This window comes from Papio anubis, chromosome 10 (assembly GCF_008728515.1).
Source record: "Papio anubis isolate 15944 chromosome 10, Panubis1.0, whole genome shotgun sequence".
Classification (NCBI taxonomy): Eukaryota; Metazoa; Chordata; class Mammalia; order Primates; family Cercopithecidae; genus Papio; species Papio anubis.
The window spans coordinates 10,237,949-10,259,329 of NC_044985.1; the positions used below are offsets into that span (position 1 = coordinate 10,237,949).

General features: G+C 38.1%; 1 protein-coding gene and 1 long non-coding RNA gene across 8 annotated transcripts in view; one reads left to right on the forward strand and one right to left on the reverse strand.

The window, feature by feature from the left end:
* LOC116269139 overlaps positions 1–10,090 on the forward strand; it is a 31,852-nt gene extending 21,762 nt beyond the window's left edge. For both annotated transcript variants that reach the window (XR_004176471.1, XR_004176470.1), the window contains one exon: positions 9,067–10,090. This is a non-coding gene — a long non-coding RNA (uncharacterized LOC116269139). The remainder of the gene's footprint in view (positions 1–9,066) is intronic.
* EPB41L5 (erythrocyte membrane protein band 4.1 like 5) overlaps positions 1–21,381 on the reverse strand; it is a 189,666-nt gene that overhangs the window by 28,767 nt on the left and 139,518 nt on the right. For all 6 annotated transcript variants that reach the window (XR_004176469.1, XM_031651176.1, XM_031651177.1 and 3 more), the window contains exons 19-20: positions 7,755–7,883; positions 4,564–4,628 (exon numbers count right to left, since the gene is read on the reverse strand). Coding sequence is in view for 5 of the 6 variants with exons in the window: in XM_031651176.1 (XP_031507036.1) it covers positions 4,564–4,628; positions 7,755–7,883 (194 nt within the window). In the remaining variant the exon portion in view is untranslated. The remainder of the gene's footprint in view (positions 1–4,563; positions 4,629–7,754; positions 7,884–21,381) is intronic.

The following is a 21,381-nucleotide window of genomic DNA, read 5'->3' on the forward strand; positions in this document are numbered from 1 at the left end:
TGCAAATCAAAACCACAATGAGATACCATCTCACACCAGTTAGAATGGTGATCATTAAAAAGTCAGGAAACAATACGTGCTGGGGAGGATGTGGAGAAATAGAAACACTTTTACACTGTTGGCGGGAGTGTAAACTAGGTCAGCCATTGTGGAAGACAGTGTGGCAATTCCTCAAGGATCTAGAAGTACCATTTGACCCAGCCATCCCATTACTGGGTATATACCCAAAGGATTATAAATCATTCTGCTATAAAGACACATGCACACGTATGTTTACTGTGGCACTACTCACAATAGCAAAGACTTGGAACCAACCCAAATGTCCATCAATGACAGATTGGATTAAGAAAATGTGCACATATACACCAGGGAATACTATGCAGCCATAAAAAAGGATGAGTTCATGTCCTTTGTAGGAACATGGATGCAGCTGGAAACCATCATTCTCAGCAAACTATCGCAAGAACAGAAAACCAAACACTGCATGTTCTCACTTATAGGTGGGAATTGAACAATGAGATCACCTGGACACAGGAAGGGGAACATCACACACTGGGGCCTGTTGTGGGGTGGAGGGGGGGGGAAGGATAGCATTAGGAGATACACCTAATTTAAATGATGAGTTAATGGGTGCAGCACACCAACATGGCACATGTATACATATGTAACAAACCTGCACTTTGTGCACATATACCCTAGAACATAAAGTATAAAAAAGATCCCCAACATTCTTAATCATTAGAGAAATGCAAATCAAAAGTACACTAAGGCTGGGTGCGGTGGCTACCACCTGTAATTCCAGCACTTTGGAAGGCTGGGATGGGAGGATCGCTTGAGCTCAGGAGTTCAAAGACCAGCCTGGGCAACATAGTGACACCTTGTCTCTCCTAAAAATAAAAAAAACTTAGCCGAGCATGGTGGCGTGTGCCTGTAGTCCCTGCTACTTAGAAACCTGAGGTGGGAGGATCATTTGAGCCTAAGTTTGAGGCTGCAGTGAGTTGTGCTCATGCCACTGCACTCCAACCTGGGTGACAGAGCAAGACCCTGTCTCAAAAAAAAAAAAAAAAAGTACAGTGAAATACCATGAGAGTGTAAAGAAATAAAAACCCTCACTCATTACTGGGAGGAACAGAAAATGGTGCAGAGGTTGTAGAAAACAGTTTGGCAGTTCCTTAAAGGTTAAAATTAGAGTTACCACATGACTCAGGAATTCTACTATAGATGTGTAACTGAAAAACTGTTCAAACAAAAAATTGTACATGACTATTCGTAGCTGCAATATTCATAACAGCCAGAAGGTGGAAACAATCTAAATGTCTATCAATAGATGAATAAATAAAATGTGGTATATCCATACGATGAAATATACAGCCATAACAGGAAATAAAGTCCTGATATATAATAGTACAGTATGGATGACCCTGGAAACATTATGCTAAGTGAAGGCCAGACACAAAAGACCTCATATTACAGAATATCATTTATATGAAATGTCCATATAGGTAAATCTATAGGGACAGAAAGTAGAAGAGTGCTTCCTCAGGATTAGGGGAAAGGCAGTGCAGGGTAGATGGAGTTACAATTAAAGAGTAGGGGATTTCTTTTTGAGGTGGTGAAAATATTCTGAAATTTGTTACTGGTGGCGGTTGCATGTATCTGTACTAAATACGGAATGTATTAAAAACTACTGAATTGCACACTTTAAATGGATAAATCATGTGTTATTTGAATCAAATTTATCAATGAAGTTGTTACTATAAAAATAAATGATCTTAATAGACATTTCTCCAAAGAAGACATATACACGAAAGGATGTTCAACATCATTAGTCCTTAGGCATTTGCAAATCAAACCACAATGAGACGCACTTCATATTCACTAGGATGAGTATAATAAACAAGGAGAATAATAAGCATCGTCAATGACATGGAGAAGTTGGAATCCTCATACATTGCTGGTAAGAATGAAAAATGTTACAGCCATTTTGGAAGACATTTGGCAGTTCTTAAGAAAGTTAAATATAGAGTTACCATATGACTGAGGAGAAATGGTGTTACTCCTAGGTATATACTAAGGAGAACTGAAAGTATATCTACCAAAAAAATTTGTATGCAAATATTCATTTCTAGTTTTATTCATAATAGCCAAAGAGTGGAAACAACTCAAATGTCCAACTGATATATGGACAAGTAAATGTGGTATATCTATACAATGGAATATTATTTAGCCATATGGAAGGATAAAGTACCAATATATGCTACAATATGGACAAACTTGGAAAATATTACATTGAATGTAAGAAGCCAGGCACAAAAGGACACGTATAATTCCCTTGACATAAACTGTCCAGAGTAGGTAAATCCACAGAGACAGAAAGTAGATTAGTGGTTGCCAGGTGCTGGGGAAGAAGCAGAATGTGGGGTGACTGCTAATGGTGTTTCTAGACCTTAGGTAAGGTAGAAACCTTCATACTATAATACTCATCCGAGTGAGTATGCAGGTTTCTACCTTACCTAAGGTCTGGAAAGGGTAAGGAGTTTCTAGACCTATGGTGTTTCTAGAACATTCTCAATGTTCTAGAATTTATTATCGTGGTAATAATTGCACAATTTTGTAAAATTACTGAGTTGTGTATTTTTAAAGAATGAATTTTGTGGTATGTGAATTATGTCAGTAAAAAATGAAAGAAAAATGGTCTAAATCTACTATGGTAAAACGTTAACATGTGACATAGCTTGATATTTGGTATACAGGTATGAATTATATACTTCTCCATAGTGTCTGTATGCCTGAAATATTGCATTTTTAAAAAGGAGGTACAGTAAAACAAAACAGTGTGGTATGGCATGGGGAAAAATAGATTAACAGAGAAAGAAAACATCCTGAAATAGACCCATGTTTATATAAGAACCTAGCATATTTCAAAGGATGCATTTGAAATCCTAGGGGAAAAATAGATTATTCAAAATATGAACAGCCATTTAGAAATATAAATCTGGAAGAAAGTTGGGGTATGTTTTAGGCTCTTTACAGCTTCAAGAGTTCAATGAAACTTCTGATGAATACGGGGCAGTCCTGTCCCCATTACCCTTCTCCTGGCAAACAAAAAATTTTGACAAGGTTATTCTGAAAAACTTCAATAACAACAATAGTACTAGAAATGTTAGTATGAACAGTTGTTATTAGAATTTTCTTTACTTTTTTTTTTTTTTTTTTTTTTGAGACAGAGTCTTGCTCTGTTGCCCACGCTGGAGTACAGTGGCACGATCTCAGCTCACTGCAACCTCCACCTCCTGGGTTCAAGTGATTCTCCTATCTTGGCCTCCCCAGTAGCTGGGAGTACACCATGCCCAGCTAATTTCTGTATTTTTTAGTACAGACGGGGTTTCACCATATTGGTCAGGCTGGTCTCGAACTCCTGACCTCAGGTAGTCCAGCCGCCTCAGCCTCCCAAAGTGTTGGGATTACAGGCGTGAGCCACCGTGCCTGGCCTTTTTTTTTTTTTTTTTTTTTAAAAAAAAGGTCTCACTCTGTTACTCAGAATGAAGTGCAGTGGTGCGATCATAGCTCACTGCAGCTTCAAACTCCTGGGCTCATGAAATTGTCCCTCTTAGGTCTCCTGAGTTGCTAGGACAACAGCAGGGATCACCATGCTCAGCTAATTTTTTATTTTTAATTGTAGAGACAGGGTCTCACTATGTTGCCCAGGCCAATCTCAAACTGCTGGCCTCGAGTGATCCTCCAGCCTTGTCATCTGAAAGTGCTGGGATTACAGGTCTAAGACACTGTGCCTGGTAATCAGAATTAGTTACAAGGTCAAGTTTTAATTCTAGCTTTACCCTGATCACCAATTAGTACTTTTGTTGAGTACTAACTATTACATAAAGTGCTACATACTATGCATGCTATGTGCAGTGCTATGTTGATTACGGTATCTGGAACTGAGTATGATTAATCATAAAACCCTTGACTGACTACGTTTTGAATAATAAAAAAGAAACAGCATTTATTTGATCAACATTTTTTAACATCAAGCACAGAACATTAGATTCACAGTGGTGAAGAAAATCAATTGCCATAAAGCATGGAATAAAAGCCTAACTAACAACACAAATAAATGGCAAAATACTCATTAAAGAGAAGAAGGGCAGAAGAGACTTGGAGGGAGAAGCAAAGAAAGTTATTCAGCTACTGTGAGAACCCATGGCAAGTAAGGCACAAAAACAAGGCCACTGTGATAACAGGATGACACCAAAGTTTACTGTAAGAGAATAATACACACTCCTTACCAGGTAACTGAAAAGATTATACATATCTTTAAGATGGTTTCTGCTCTGTTGGTTTGAATCAGTTGAAGATAAATGGGAATGTTGGGAGAATAATCAGGAACATCTTCAAATATAAAACTAGGTACTAAGTGGTCTGTAACGGATACAATAGAGTGAATTCAAGCTATCTTTCAGACAGACATCCTGAAACCATGTGGTGATAGACTGAGAAGAAAAAAAAGACAAAAAAGGTAGATAAGAACATCAATTTAATTCAGTCTATCCAGAACTGTACCTGTTTGTGGCAGCATCCTGAACATTGGCATTTTTATGACTTAATAAGCTATCTTCTTTTGTAACCTAAGAAAATGAAATATTAAAGAAAAGTAAATCTTTGTTAAGGATACTAAAGTAACAAGAAATTTACATTTCTTTCTGGTAAAAATAGAAACTTCAGTTTGTTTCAATTAAAATTAGAGGTAATCATACCTTATCTATGGAAATATCAGCTGTGCACCTAGTACAAGCCTACCCCATACCTAAATTAATAATCAAAGATTCATTTTTTATTTTGTATACAAATTCATACGATCTTACTAGATGGTTCTCAATAATGCACCCATGTTTTATTTTTTTAGAGATAGAGTCTCACTCTGTCCCCCAAGGCTGGAGTGCAGTGGTGCAATCTCAGCTCACTGCAACCTCTGCCTCCCAGGTTCAAGCGATTCTCCTGCCTCAGCCTCCCGAGTAGCTGGGATTACACGTGTGCACCACCACACCTGGCTAATTTTTGTATTTTTAGTAGAGACAGGGTTTCACCATGTTGGTCAGGCTGGTCTCGAACTCCTGATGTCAAGTGATCCACCTGCGCGGCCTCCCAAAGTGGTGGGATTAGAGGCATGAGCCACCACACCTGGCATCAATAATGCACCCATTTTTTTTTAAAAAAAAGTAGAGTTCAATATATTTTTTTTAAATGGCATACAAACATTTCCACTATCTCCCCTACTCCCCACCTCAATATTCTTTGAGGCTTCCCACATAATCCCATGAAAAAAACCCTTATTCGAGGTAAACAATGATCTATACTTTATACAGTTTCACATAATTGGAATCACAGTACCTATCCTTTGCGTCTGCTTCTTTAGAGCAGCATGGATATGTCTTTGAGATTCACTCATGTTGTATAAGTCACTAATTCATTCCTTTTTATTCAGAGAGACATTTCATTGTATAGATACATCACAATTACCTGTTTTCGATGAACATTTGGATTTTTTCCAGTTTTTAGCTATTTCGTATAAAGCTGCTAGGAACACTCATGTACTAACAGCTGTGTTAACCTGAGTTTTGATTTCTCTTGGACAAATATCTAAGAATGTAATTGCTGGGTTAGATGATATGAGTATGTTTAATGCATTGCCAAACTCTTTTAAAGTGTTTATACCATTTTATGTTCTTACCAGCAACATATGTGCACCGCAGGAGCTCCATCATCACCAGCACAGGGATGGTCAGTGTTTAATTTTAGCTATTTCAGTGGACATGCCTTTCATCATTAATTATGATGTAGATTTTGTTCTTAAATGCTCTTTATCAAGCTGAAGGAGTTCCATTCTCTTGCTAGTTTGCTGAGAGATTTTATCATGAACAGGTGTTGAATTTTGTGAAATGCCTTTTCTACGTGAATTGAGACAATTTTATGTATTTTTTAATATGGTGAACTATCTTGGGTTTTGAATGATAAACCAACATTTTCCCCAAGATAAACCATACTTGGTCATGATGTATGATCCTACTTATAAACTGTTGAGTATATTTTGTTAAGAACTTTTAAGTTAATGTTCATGAGGAGTACTAGTCTGTGGTTTCTTGTCATTTTTTTTTTCTGGTTTTGCTATTGGGGTGACACTAGTCTCATAAAATGAACTGGGAAGTGTTCCTTCCTCTTTTTGAAGAACTTTGTGTAGAACTGCTAATATTTCTTCTATAAATGTTTAGTAGATTTCACAGTGAAGGTATTTGGTCCTGGATTTCTCTTCATGAGAAGGTCTTTTCATTGTAAAATCAAATCCCTTTAACTTTAGGCAACTCATGTTATTTCTCTCTTCTTCAAGTCAAGAAAGATCCAAAATGATAACTGAAATGTAAGGTAATGATTTCTTAGTCCATTCAAGCTGCTCTAACAAAACACCATAATCTGGGTGGCCTATAAATAACAAATATTTATTCCTTGCAGTTTAGGGGGCTGAGAAACCAAAGATTATGGCACTGGCAGATTTAGTGTCTGGTGAGGGTCCATTCCTCACACATGGCGCCTTCTCACTGCATCCTCACATGACTGAAGGGTTAAACAAGTTCCCTCCAGCCTCTTTTATAAGAGCACTAAGCCCACTCTTGGGGGCTCTGCCAAAGGCCCCATGTGTTAATACCATGGCTTTGAGGATTAGGTTTCAACATACAAAATTTTGAGGGGCAATGCAACCATTCAGACCATAGCAATGACCATAGCAAATGATAACTATTACTACCATAGCAAATGATAACTATTACTACTACCGCTACTATAACTATCAAGGGTCAACAGTTTCTAAATGCTCATTATGTGCCAGGCACTATTCCAATTATCTTATTTCACCTTTACAACCCACCTTAAGGTAGTTACTACCACTATCCTATTTTATACAAAATTAAACTGAGGTTCACAGAAATTAACTAACTTGCCCAAGTCACAAAGCTAGTAAGTGGTAGAATAGAAATAAGATTCTAGAGTCAATACTATTATATTTTATATTTATTTTATATGTAAATATTTTATATTTATATTCTGGGGAGAAAATGGATAAAGAACATGAACAATATTCCTAAAGTCCACTCAGGTCTCTTCAAGGCTTGTATCTCAGGAAAGGATGGGTAAAGTGCATCTTCTCAATAACAGGTGAATTTGAAATCCTAGTTGACAACTGACTTAGTGAGGCAGGCTTCTGTCCTGGTTTTAGGACAGAATGTAAGTTTGAAAGTCACAGAGAGCCAAGCAAAAGCTGATTTTGAGAGCAAGGCTGCTGCATCCCTCACGGGAGCTGGTCCCTACTCACTCCATCCTTCACCATGTCACAGCCAACTCTTCAGCTTGTACCTCACTCTTTTTGCTAATTACATAAACATATTGCCAAACTGAGGGTAGATGGGTTGTGGGGAATAGTGGATGGATAAAGACAGACCTAGAATCATAGATTTAATACTGAAATAAGCCTTTAAAAATCATAAGACTTTCTGGCTATCAAAGTGGCAAAAATTGAAGGCTCACTTCTATACAAATTTGGCTTTTTTAGCCTTCAAATCCCCCTGAGCATCTTTACTCTTATTTTTTAACCCCCTGACTGTGCCCTTAAACTAGCTTGATTAGAATTTAGAGTTGGGGAAGGCAACTCTCTACATTCCACACTCTTTTCACTTCACCAGGGCTGTCTATCAAAGGCAGCTTACCTTATGCACTGCTTCTACTTGAGCCTTCAAAATGTTACTCTTGAAGTCAGGAGGAACTCTCATGGCATTCAGTCCTGGGTTCTCAATGACATTATTAAGGCATTTCTCAGTCAACTTCACCACTTCTTCCTAGATATTTTTAAAATATACTGTAATCAACTGTGATGCATTATAGTTATATGGAAATAGGAAACAGACTGATGAAAGCTCATCTTCAATCAGGAAATCATGTGTCTTAAGCAGTCATATCTTATTTCAGGCATAAGCAACTCTTACAATCATCTATCTGTGAAGAGCTCCGGATTTAAAGGGAACAGCCTCTGTAGGGCCTAACCTAAAGTTGCAGCAAACTCTAACCCAAAGGGCAAATCTGGCCAACCACCTGTTGCATAAACACAGTTTACTGGAGTTCAGCCATATTCATTCCTCTGTGCTGCTTTCATGCTACAATTGGCAGAGCTAAGTAGCTGTGAAAGAGACTACGAGGTTCTCAAAGACTAAAATATTTACTATCTGGTTCTTTACCGAAATAATCTGCCAACCTCTGGTCAAGAGAACAGTCTTCATGTCCTACTTTTCATCTTTCAGCTCAAAAATACTAGTTGCTAAAGGTCACATATGCCTTCATTGTACCCACTGTCCTCGCTGAGTGCAGTTGAGATTCTGTTCCTTTATGCTTTTAAAACAAATTACTGGCCGGGCGCGGTGGCTCGAGCCTGTAATCCCAGCACTTTGGGAGGCCAAGGCGGGCGGATCACGAGGTCAGGAGATCGAGACCATCCTGGCTAATACGGTGAAACCCTGTTTCTACTAAAAAATACAAAAAACTAGCCAGGCGAGGTGGCAGGCGCCTGTAGTCCGAGCTACTCGGGAGGCTGAGGCAGGAGAATGGCGTAAACTGGGGAGGCGGAGCTTGCAGTGAGCTGAGATACCGCCACTGCACTCCAGCCTGGGCGACAAGCGAGACTCTGTCTCAAAAACAAAACAAAACAAACAAAAATTACTGCTCATCAAAGAACAACAAAAACTGATTCCTGAAATAAAATTTGAAGATAAAGAACATTCTGGATTGCCTCAGGTGATTAAGGAGAGGAAAGTAATAGAAAAATCTATAGATCTTGATATGGCATAAATCCTAAAGGATTTCAAAGACATAGATCAAGAGAAAACCAAAGTCTGGAAGGGGATAATGAAGGAGACAAATAAATAATATAAATGTATTTATTACCACTGAATGATACACTTAAAAATGGTAAAGATGGTAAATTAGATATGTATATTTTTACCTAGGTTTTTTTTTTTGTATTTAAAGAGAAAGCAGAGAGACTAAGTTGCAGAGAGGAAGAGGGATGAAGAAAGAAGAATCTTGACAACTCCTAGAATCATGGCATCTCAAAGTTGGAAGGAACAACAGTCTGTCCAACCACCAAAATACTTCAAGAGGTGGGTAATTTTTAGTCTTAGCCTAAGAAAAGTTCTCGCACACTGGAGAATGTGCTACTTCCTTGGTCAGATGACTGTTAGGAAACACTTTCCTGTGTTAAGGTCAAATCTGCATACCTCTAACGTATTCACTGACCTTAACTCTTCTCTGAGGCCATTAAAAAGCAAGTCACATTAATTCCTCTTTCACATAATAGCTCTTCATATATCTAAAGATGGTTAACAGGCTCCCTCCTGAGATTTCTGCGTGGCAATCGTCCAGCTAGTACTCCCAAGTTGTAACTTAGTTTCAAGACCCTTCACCATACAGGTCCCTCTCTTCTCAAACTGCCACTTTTCTATATCATTTTTAGAGTGCTATCCAGAAATGAAAAAAAAATAGATGAACCTCCCCTTTTGAACCCTTTGAGTTAATACAATATAGCTCTTTTGCAGCTGATTCATACTTCATTTACATATTCTTACTTTTAAAATACATGCTGCTGTAATATTCTAATCCCCTACCCTAGCCCTGTACTTATGATGATTTGTCAAAGTCTATGTTCTTAAACTAAGTCTGTCATTCCAATCTATGCAAGTCTTCATGGATCCTGATTTTGTCTTTCAAAAACTGTACTTCCCAGCTGTTATCTGAAAATTCAATTTAGCATAAGAGACCTGGGAAAGAAAGTGGTCACTAGAGATGGCCATTTGCAATATTAACTTCTGTGGGATTTAGACAGGGCTAAAGTTTCCTGAGGGCCAAGAACTTGTCATTCGTCTGTGAATTCCACACAGTATTTATTATTTTATCTTACAAAAAGTAGACGATAAACACATTTTTAGAACTGAACCAACAGTACATAAGGCATGTCAGGTGACTGTATAAATCCTGCATAATGCAGGCCGGATGTGATCTCTCTACTATGGGCTCTCACAACACTGTCAACTCTGCTGTCAGTAGTGCTAGTCTGAGTCTTCAGTAATCTTAAGGTTGCTGGCTAAGACATTCCCAGTTCTTAGGGCAAGTCAACCAACACATTATGCTTTACTTTAGAATGATGCATTTTATTTTCAGTAGGTTTTCTTCCTAAAATTACTTTAGTCAGGCTGACGTTAAGATTAATTTGCATTCCTTAAGCAAACAACAACTGTTCGTTGTAGAGGTAGCGAAATCAACCTTTATTAAAAATGCATCACATTAATAAAACATGGATCCGTTTTTTCACAATACAGGTTGTGCATCCCTTTCCCAAAGTGCTTGAGACTAAAAGTATTTCAGATTTTGTATTTTTTCAGATTTTGGGATATATGTCTTACACTTACTGGTTGAACATTCCTAATACGAAAATCCAAAATAAAAAATGCTCCACTGAGCATGTCCTTTGAGCATCACATCAGTGCTCAAAATGTATTAGATTCTGGGTCATTTTGAATTTTAAATTTTCAGATCAGGGGGCTCAACCTCTACTCAAGTTGACTAGAGTTAAGGCAAGGTAGTCAGATGTCCTTTATTAGTAGTACAATACTGAATTCTTCCTTCTGTTCTTTAAAAAAATCTTATTTTTTTTTAAATTTTTATGGGTACATAGTACTTGTATATATTTATGGGGACATAAGATATGTAGATACAGGCATACAATGTGTAACAATCACATCAGGGTAAATGGAGTATCCATAACCTGAAACATTTATCATTTCTTTGTGTACAAACATTCCAATTATACTCTTTTACTTATTTTCAAACGTACATTAAGTTATTGACTGTAGTCACCCTGTTAACGCTATCAAATGCTAGATCTTATCCATTCTATCACTCTAACTATACTTTTGTACCCATTAACCATACCCACTTTCCCCCACACCCTCCATACTACCCTTCCCATCTGGTAACCATCAATCTACTCTCTATCTCCACAAGTTTAATTCTTTGTTTTTGGCTCCCACAAATGAGTGAGAACATACGAAGTTTGTCTTTCTGTGCCTGGCTTCTCTTAACATAATGTCCTCCAGTTCCATCCAGGTTGTTGCAAATGATAGGATCTCATTCTTTTTTATGGCCGAATAGTACTTCATTGTATGTACCAGATTTTCTTCATCCATTCATCTGCTGATAGATATTTAGGTTGATTCCAAATTTTGGCTGTTGTGAACAGTGCTGCAATAAACATGGGAGTGCAGCTATCTCTTCGATATACTGATTTCTTTTGGGCATACATCTAGCAGTGGGACTGCTAGATCATGTGATAGTTCCATTTTTGGGTTTTTGAGGCACTCTGTACTTGCTGTACTAATTTACATTCCCACCAACACTGTACAAGGGTTCCTTTCTCTCCACATCCTCGTCAGCGTTCATTATTGCCTGTCTTTTGGATAAAAGCCATTATAACTGGGGTGAGATGATATCACACTGTAGTTTTGATTAGCATTTCTCTGATGATCAGTGATGTTGAGCACCTTTTCATAAACTTGTTTGCCATTTGTATGTCTTCTTTTGAGAAATGTCTATTCAGATTTTTTGCCCATTTTAAAATCAGATTATTAGATTTTTTTTCCTATTGAGTTGTCTGAGCTCCTTATATATTCTGGTTATTAGTCCATTGTCAGATGGGTAACTTTCTACCATTCTGTGGATCATCTCTTCACTTTGTTGATTGTTTCCTTTGCTGTGCAGGAACTTTTTAACTTGATGTGATCTCATTTGTCTATTTTTGCTTTGGTTGCCTATGCTTTTGGGATATTATTCAAGAAATCTTTGCATAGACTAATGTTTTGGAGAGTTTCTCCAATATTTTCTTTTAGTAGTTTCATAGTTTGAGGTCTTAGATTTAAGTCTTTAATCCGTTTTGATTTGATTTTTGTATATGGCCAGCGATAGAAGTCAAGTTTCATTCTTCTGCATATGGAAATCCAGTTTTCCTAGCACCATTTGTTGAAGAAGACTGTCCTTTCTCCAGTGTTTGTTCTTGGCACCTTTGTCAAAAGTAAGTTCACTGCAGATGTATGGATTTATTTCTGGGTTTATTTCTATTCTGTTACATCGGTCTATGTGTCTGTTTATGCTAATACCTTGAGTTTTGGTAACTATAGCTCTGTAGTATAATTTGAAGTCAGGTACTATGAGTTCTCCAGTTTTTTCTTTTTTCTCAGGATGGCTTTGGCTATTCTGAGTGTTTTGGGGTTCCATATAAATTTTAGAATTTTTTTTCTACTTCTGTGAAGAATATCATTGGTATTTTGATAGGGATTAAACTGAATTGGCAAACTGCTTTAGGAAGTATGGACATTTTATCAATACTGACTCTTCTATTCCATGAACATGGAATATCTTTCAAATTTTGTGTCCTCTTTGATATCTCATACTGTTATTTTATAGTTTTCATTGTAGAAATCTTTCACTTCTTTGATTATTTTTATTCTTAGGTATTTCCTTATATTTGTGGCTATTGTAAATGGGATTACTTTCCTGTTTTTTTCTTCAGTTTGTTTGCTGTTGGCATATAGAAATGCTACTGATTTTTGTATGTTGATCTGTATCCTGCAACTTTACTGAATTTATCAGTTCTGTTTTTCCTTTTCTTTAGGTTTTTCCAAATATAAAATAATATCATCTGATGATAATCTGAATTCTTCCTTTCTAATTTAGATGCCCTTTATTTGATTCTCTTGTCTGATTGCTCTAGCTAGGTCTTCCAGTACTACACTGAATAACAGCGGTGAAAGTGGGCATCCCTGCTTTTTTCCAGATCTTAAAGGAGGCTTTCAGGTATGATACTAGCTGTGGGTCTGTCATAACATGACTTTTAGTGTGTTGAGGTATATTCCATCTATACCCAGTTTTTTAGAGTTTTTTTTTTAATCACAAAGGGATATTGAACTTTATCAAATGCTTTTTCAGCATCAACTGAAATGATCATACGGTTTTTGTCCTTCATTCTGCTGATATAAGGTATCACCTTGATTGATTTACATATGCTAACCCATCCTTATTACATCCTGGGATAAATCCCACTTGGACATGATGACTTATCTTTTTAATATGTTGTTGAATTCAGTTTGCTAGTATTTTATTGAAGATTTTTGCATCAATATGCATTAGAGATACTGGTCTGTAGTTTTCCTTTTTTGAGGTATCTTTGTCTGGTTTTGTTATCAGAGTAATACTGATTTTATAAAATGAATTTGGAAATATTCTTTCCTCCTCTATTTTTTGGAACAGTTTGAGTAGGACAGGTATTAGTTCTTCTTTAAATATTTGGTAAAATTCAGCAGTGAAGCCATCAGGTCCTGGGCTTTTCTTTGCTGGGAATCTTTTTATTACAGCTTTGATCTTGTTACTTGTTATTGGTCAATTCAGGTTTTGGATTTCTTCTTGGATCAGTCCTGGTAGGCTGCATGTGTCTAGGAATTCATCCATTTCTTCAATGTTTTCCAATTTATTGGCATATAGTTGCTCATACTAATCTCTAATGATCCTTCAATTTTTGCAGTATCAGTTATAAGTCTCCTTTTTCATCTACAATTTTATTTAATTGAGTCTTCTTTCTCTCTTAATCTGGCCAAAGGTTTGTCCATTTTATCTTTTCACAAAACAACTTTTTGTTTCATTGATCTTTTGTATTTTCTTCATTTCAATTTCATTTATTTCTGCTCTGATCTTTATTATTTCTTTTCTTCTATTAATTTTGGATTTAGTTTGCTCTTGCTTTTCTAGTTCCTTAAGATGTATCAGTAGGCTGTTTATCTGAAGTTGTTCTACTTTTGTGATATAGGCCCTTATTGCTATAAACTTCCTTCAGTACTGCTTTTGCTGTATCCCATAGATTTTAGTATGTTTTGTTTCCATTTTCATTTGTTTCAAGAAATTAAAAAATTTCCTTACTTCTTCATTGACCCACTGGTCATTTGGAAGCATACTGTTTGATTTCCATGTGTTTGTATAGTTTCCAAAGTTTCTCTGCTATTGATTTCTAGGTTTATTCCATGTGGCCAGAGAAGATACTGGAAATGATTTCAGTTTTTTTGAATGTTCAAGACTTGTTTTGTGACCTAACATATGGTCTATCCTTGAGAATAATCTGTGTGCTGAGGACAAGAATGTATATTCTGCTGCCACTAGATAAAATGTTCTATTAGGTCCATTGGTCTATACTGATTAAATCTAATTTTTGAGTTAATTTTTCTGGATTATCTATCCTTTGCTGAATGTGGGGTGAATTCTCCAGCTACAGTTGTATTGAGGTGTATCTCTCTGTAGCTCTGATAATATTTGCTCTATACATCTGGGTGCTCCAGTTTAGGTGCATATATCATTTATAATGTTATATCCTTTTGCTGAATTGACCATTTATCAATATATAATGTCCTGCTTTGTCTCTTAATGGTTTTTGTCTCAAAATCAATTTTATCTAATATAAATAACCTGTTCTTTTTTGGTTTCCATTTGCATGGAATATCTTTTTCCATCCCTTTATTTTCAGTCTTTAGGTGTCTTTATAGGTAAAATGTGCATCTTGTAGGCAGCTGATCACTGGGGCTTTTTTTTTTTTTTTTAATCCATTTAGCCACTCTGTGTTTTGATCGGAGAGTTTAGTTCATTTACATTCAATATTATTATTGATAAGTAAGGATTTACTACTGCCATTTTGTTACCTGTTTTCTGCTTGTTTTGTGGTCTTCTCTTCCTTCTTGCCTGCCTGCCTTTTTGTGAAGGGTGCTTTTCTCTGGTGGTATGTTTAAATTTCTTGCTTTTTATTTCTTTGTGCAACAGTTGTAGGCTTTTTGATTTGAGGTTACCATGAGGCTTGCAAATATCATCTTGTAACATGTTATTTTAAACTGATGACAACACTGATAGCAAAAAAAAAAAATTAACAAGCAAAGAGAAAATAAAAACTCTATACTTTTAACTTCAAACCGCACCCACCCCCTACTTTTTAACTTCTTGTTGTTTCTATTTATAGCTTATTATATTATGTCTAGAAAAGTTGTTGTAGTTATATTTTTGATAGTCTTTTAGCCTTTCTACTCAAGATATGAGTAGTTTATACATAATAATTTCAGTGTTATAATATTCTGTATTTGTTAGTGTACATACGATTACCAGTGAGTTGTGTACCTTCAGATGATTATCTTATTGTTCATTAACATCTTTTCCTTTCAGTCTGAAGAACTCCCTTCAGCATTTCTTATAAGACAGGTCTGGTGAAATCCCTCAGCTTTTGTTTGTCTGGGAAAGTATTTCTCCTTCATGTTTGAAGAATATCTTCAAACATGGATATACTATTTTAGGATAAAAATTTTTACTTCACTTTAAGTATGTCATGCCGCTCTGTCCTGGCCTGTAAGGTTTCTGCTGAAAAGTCTGCTTCCAGACGTACTGAAGCACCCTTGTATGTTCTTTGTTTCTTTTATCTTGCTGTTTTTAGGATCCTTTATTTAACACTGACATTCGGGAGTTTGATTATTCAATATCTTGAGGTAGTCCTATTTGGGTTACATCTGCTTGACATTCTATATCCTCCTTGTACTTGAATATTGATATCTTTCTCTAGGTTTGGGAAGTTCTCTGTTATTATCCCTTTGAATAAACTTTCTATCACATCTCTTTACCTCCTCTTTAAGGCCAATAACTCTTCGATTTGTCCTTCTGAAGCTATATTCTAGATTTTCTAGGAATGTTTCACTTTTTTTGTTATTTTGTCTCCTCTGACTGTATTTTCAAACAGCCTGTCTTCAAGCTCACTAATTCTTTCTTCTGCTTGATCAACTCTGTGGTTGAGAGACTCTGATGCATTCTTCACTACATCAATTGAATTTTTCAGCTCTAGGATTCCTGCTGATTTAAAAAATTATTTCAATCTCTTTGTTAAATGTATCTGATAGGATTCTGCATTCCTTTTCTGTGTTATCTTGAATTTCACTGAGTTTCCCCAAAATAGCTATTTGAATTATCTGCCTGAAAGGTCACATATCTCCGTCAATCTGGGATTGGTCACTGGTGCCTCATTTAGTTTGTTTGGTGATGTCATGTTTTCCTGGATGATCTTGGACGCTTGTTGATGTCTGGGCATTAAAGAGTTGGATATTTATTGTAATCTCTGCAGTCTGGGCTGTTTGTACCCATCTGTCTTGAGAAGGCGTTCTAGTTATTCAAAGGGAATTGAATGTTGTGATATAAGTTTTCGGTTACTTCAGCCGTGCATTAGGGGGAACCCCATGCCCAGTAAGGCTGTGACTTCTTGCAGACTTATTGAGATATAGCCTTGGTGGTCTTGGGTAAGATCCGGGAGAATTCCCTGGATTACCTGGCAGAGTCTCTTGTTCTCTTCCCTCACTTTCTCCCATACAGTCTCTCTCTTCTCAGTGAGCTGCATGGAGTTGGGGAAGAAATAACACAGGCACCCCCGTGGCTACCCACTGACACTGTGCTGAGTCAGACCTGAAGCCAGTACAGTACTGGGTCTCACCCAAGGTATGTGGTGACTACTGCCTGGCCAACACTGACGGTTATTCAAGGCCCAAAGTTGCTTTCGTCAGCAAGTGGTGAATCCAGTCAGACTTGTGCCTTTCTCTTTGGGACTGCAGGTTCCCTTCTGGCTCAGGGCTGGTTCAGAAATGCCGTCTAAGGAGCTATGGCCTGGAGTTGGGAACTGTAGGAATCTACTCAGTACTTTATTTTACCATGACTGAGCTGTTACTCAAGTTGCAAGACAAAGTTCTTTTTATTCTTCCCTCTCCTCTCCTCAAGCAGAAGGTGTCTCTGCCCATGGCCACCACAGCTGAAAATGCCCTGGGTCACATCTGACGCCATCATGGTACCAGGTCTTGCCCAAGGCCTGTGGCAAGTACTACCTGGAAACCACTGACCCAAGGGTTCTTTCGTCAGCAGGTGACAGATTCTGCCGGGACTGGGTCCTTTTCCTCAAGACAGCAGGTTCCCTTCCAGCCCATGGTATGTCTAGAAATGTAATTGGGAGGTAGCGCCTGAAATGGAGGCTTTAGGACTCTGCTTGGTGCTTTTATTTTATTGTGGCTACACTGGTATCCAATCTACAAGACAAAGTCTTCTTTAATCTTCCCTCACCTTTCCTTAAGTGGAAAAAGTAAACTGCACTGCCTGGGACTGGGAGAGGGTGATGCAAGCATTCCTTTGGCTACTCCAGCTAGTATCTTTCTAGGTCACGTGTACCCCAGGTCCACTGGCTCTGAGCCCAGCACAGTACTGGGATGTGCCCAGGAACTGTAGTCCTTGTGGCCTAGACTATCTTTCAAATTTATTTAGGACCCTACAGCACTTTTACCCACAGCGGTGGGCTAGCTGGAACTCAGATTCCAATCGCTGGGATGGATGATTCTTCTCTGGCTAGGATTGTTCTAAATGCAGCCTCTGTGGGCACCAGCGAAATTCTGCCCTGTGTTGCTTTCCCTTCTGACAGATCAACACTGAGTTCCAATACAAAGTGCCATAGTCACTGTGCTCTCCCTCCCCCAAGCACAGATTCTCTCAGTGCCACCCTCCTCCATAGGGGAGAGGTGGCATCAGCAATTCAAGACTGTCTTTCCTGCCGTCTTCAGTGCCTCTTTCCTTGGTGTAATGTTAAAACCAGGTACTATGATGGTCCACCTGATTTCTGGTTCTTATGAAGGTGCTTTCTTGTATGGAGAGCTATTTAATTTGGTGTTCCTGCAGCGAGGATGATCACTGGAGGGTTATATTTGCCCACCTTGCTCCATTTCCCTCCTTCCTTCTATTCTTGTCTGGCATAGAGTAAACCCTCACTGAATATTGTTATTCTTCCTAGCTACGTGATCCCCCAAATGTTCCTTGATGGCACATTGTCCTTCACCTAAAGTGCTCCTTTACTCTCGTATCCCGAACCCACACTCCTCCTCACCTTTTCAAGGCTTCAAAACTAATGCAGTAGACACTCTGCCTCAGAGGATCAGTTACATTATAGCAAGATACACAGGACATTTTACAAAAGAAACAAGTAGCTGTTCAATAGATTTCCATGAACTCCGAGCACAGCCAACAATCCCCGCCCCCCCTCCTCCCTACCCCCAAGTTTTACCAGACTTCATTCTTTAGGGTCATTGCAGTCTTCCACTAAATTTCCACTAGTTATTAATCAACTACAGCTTTTATCTAAAGTTTTCTATTTATCCTTCTGTCTCTGGCCCTGCATTCCCCTACATTACAGAGATATATTTAAAAACTGACACCATGAAAGCAAACAGACAAGTGGGATAGAGTACTGAAAAGTCAAGAAAATGGAAAGCATTTCTGAAACTGAATCACCTTCTAACAGCTATTTCTAAGAAAAAATATATTAGAAAGAAAGGGGGGGAAGAAAGGGCTTGGATCCAGAAAGACGGTTTTAATAATGACAGTGCAAGACAGAAGAAAATCACTTTCTACTCTATACTGGTCTCTAAAGAAATGCCAGTTAGTGGTAAATGATCCTGTCTGACAGCTTTGAAGAGAGCAGTGGGTCTCCCAGCATGGAGGTTGAGATCTGAGAACGGACAGACTGCATGCTCAAGTGCATCCCTGACCCTTAAGTAACCTAACTGGGAGACATACCCCACTGGGTGCAGACCAACACCTCACACCTCATACAGCTGGGCACATCTCTGAAACGAAGTTTCCAGAGCAAGATCAGACAGCAACATTCGCTGTTCAGCAATATTCTACCTTCTGCAGCCTCCGCTGCTGATACCCAGGCAAACAGGGTCTGGAGTGGGCCTCAAGCAAACTCAACAGACCTGCAGCTGAGGGTCCTGACTGTTAGAAGGAAAACTAACAAACAGAAAGGACACCCACACCAAAACCCCATCAGTACGTCACCATCATCAAAGACCAAAGGCAGATAAAACCACAAAGATGGGGAAAAAGCAGGGCAGAAAAGCTAGAATTCAAAAAATAAGAGCGCATCTCCCCCTCCAAAGGAACGCAGCTCCTCGCTAGCAACAGATCAAAGCTGGACAAAGAATGACTTTGATGAGTTGAGAGAAGAAGGCTTCGGTCGATCAAACTTCTCAGAGCTAAAGGAGGAACTACGTACCCGGCGCAAAGAAACTAAAAATCTTGAAAAAACAGTGGAAGAATAGATAACTAGAATAATCAATGCAGAGAAGGCCATAAACAAACTGATAGAGATAAAAACCATGACACAAGAATTACGTGACAAATGCACAAGCTTCAGTAACCAACTCGATCAACTGGAAGAAAGAGTATCAATGACTGAAGATCGAACGAAATGAAGCGAGAAGAGAAGTCTAGAGAAAAAAGAGGAAAAAGAAATGAACAAAGCTTCCAAGAAATATGGGATTATGTGAAAAGATCAAATCTACGTCTGATTGGTGTGCCTGAAACTGAGGGGGAAAATGGAACCAAGTTGGAAAACACTCTGCAGGATATCATCCAGGAGAACTTCCCCAACCTAGTAAGGCAGACCAACATTCCAATTCAGGAAATACAGAGAAGCGCCACAAAGATACTCGAAAGAGCAACCTCAAGACACATGGTGTCAGATTCACCAAGATGAGAAAAGGAAGGAAAAATGTTAAGGGCAGCCAGAGAGAAAGGTCGGTTGCCACAAAGGGAAGCCCATCAGACTAACAGCAGATCTCTCGGCAAAACTCTACAAGCCAGAAGAAGAGAGTGAGACCAATATTCAACATTCTTAAAAGAATTTTCAACCCAGAATTTCATATCCAGCCAAGCTAAGTTTCATAAGTGGGAGAAATAAAATCCTTTACAGGAATGCAAATGCTTAGAGATTTGTCACCACCAGGCCTGCCCTACAAGAGATCCTGAAGGAAGCACTAAGGTGGAAAGGAACAACCAGTACCAGCCATTGCAAAAACATGCCAAAATGTAAAGACCATCGAGGGCTAGGAAGAAACTGCACATCAACTAACGAGCAAAATAACAGCTAATATCACAATGACAGGATCATGTTCACACATAAGAATATTAACCTTAAATGTAAATGGACTAAATGCTCCAATTAAAAAAGACACACTGTAAGGTGGTAAAGAGTCAAGACCCATTAGTTTGCTGTATTCCAGGGCCATCTCACATGCAGGGAACACACACAGGCTCAAAATAGAGGGATGGAGAAGATCTACCAAGCAAATGGAAAACAAAAAAAGCAGGGTTTTAATCCTAGTCTCTGATAAAACAGACTTTAAACCATCAAAGATCAAGGAGACAAAGAAGGCCATTACATAATGGTAAGGGATCAATTCATCAGGAAGAGCTAACTATCTAATTATATATGCACCCAATAAGGAGCACCCAGATTCATAAAGCAAGTCCTTAGAGAGAGAGGCGTGCAAAGAAACTTAGACTCCCATACAATAATGGGGAGACTTTAACACCCACTGTCAGCATTAGACAGATCAATGAGACAGAAAGTTAACAAGGATATCCAGGAATTGAACTCAACTCTGCACCAGCGGACCTAATAGATGTCTACAGAACTCTCCACCCAAATCAACAGGAGAATATCATATTCTCAGCACCACATTGCATTTATTCCAAAATTGACCCATAGTTGGAGTAAGCACTTTCCCTCAGAAAATGTAAAGAACAGAAATTATAACAGTCTCTCAGACCACAGTGCAATCAAACTAGAATTCGGGACTAAACTCAATCAAAACCACTCCAAATACATGGAAACTGAACAACCTGCTCCTGAATGACTACTGGGTACATAGCACGAAGAAGGTAGAAATAAAGATGTTCTTTGAAACCAATGAGAACAAAGATACAACATACCATAATCTCTGGGACACATTTAAAGCAGTGTGTAGGGAAATTTGAAAGCTGGAAAGATCTAAAATTGACACCCTAACATCACAATTAAAAAGAACTAGAGAAACAGAACAAACATTCAAAAGCTAGCAGAAGACAAGAAATAACTAAGATCAGAGCAGAACTGGAAGGAGATAGAGACACACAAAAACCCTCAAAAATCAATGAATCAGGAGCTGGTTTTTGAAAAAAGATCAACAAAATTGATAGACAGCTAGCAAGACTAATAAAAGAAGAAAAGAAGAATCAAATAGATGCAATAAAAAAAATGATAAAGGAATATCACCACCGACCCACAGAAATACAAAACTACCATCAGAGAATACTATAAACACCTCACATGGAAATAAACTAGAAAACCTAGAAGAAATGGATAATTTC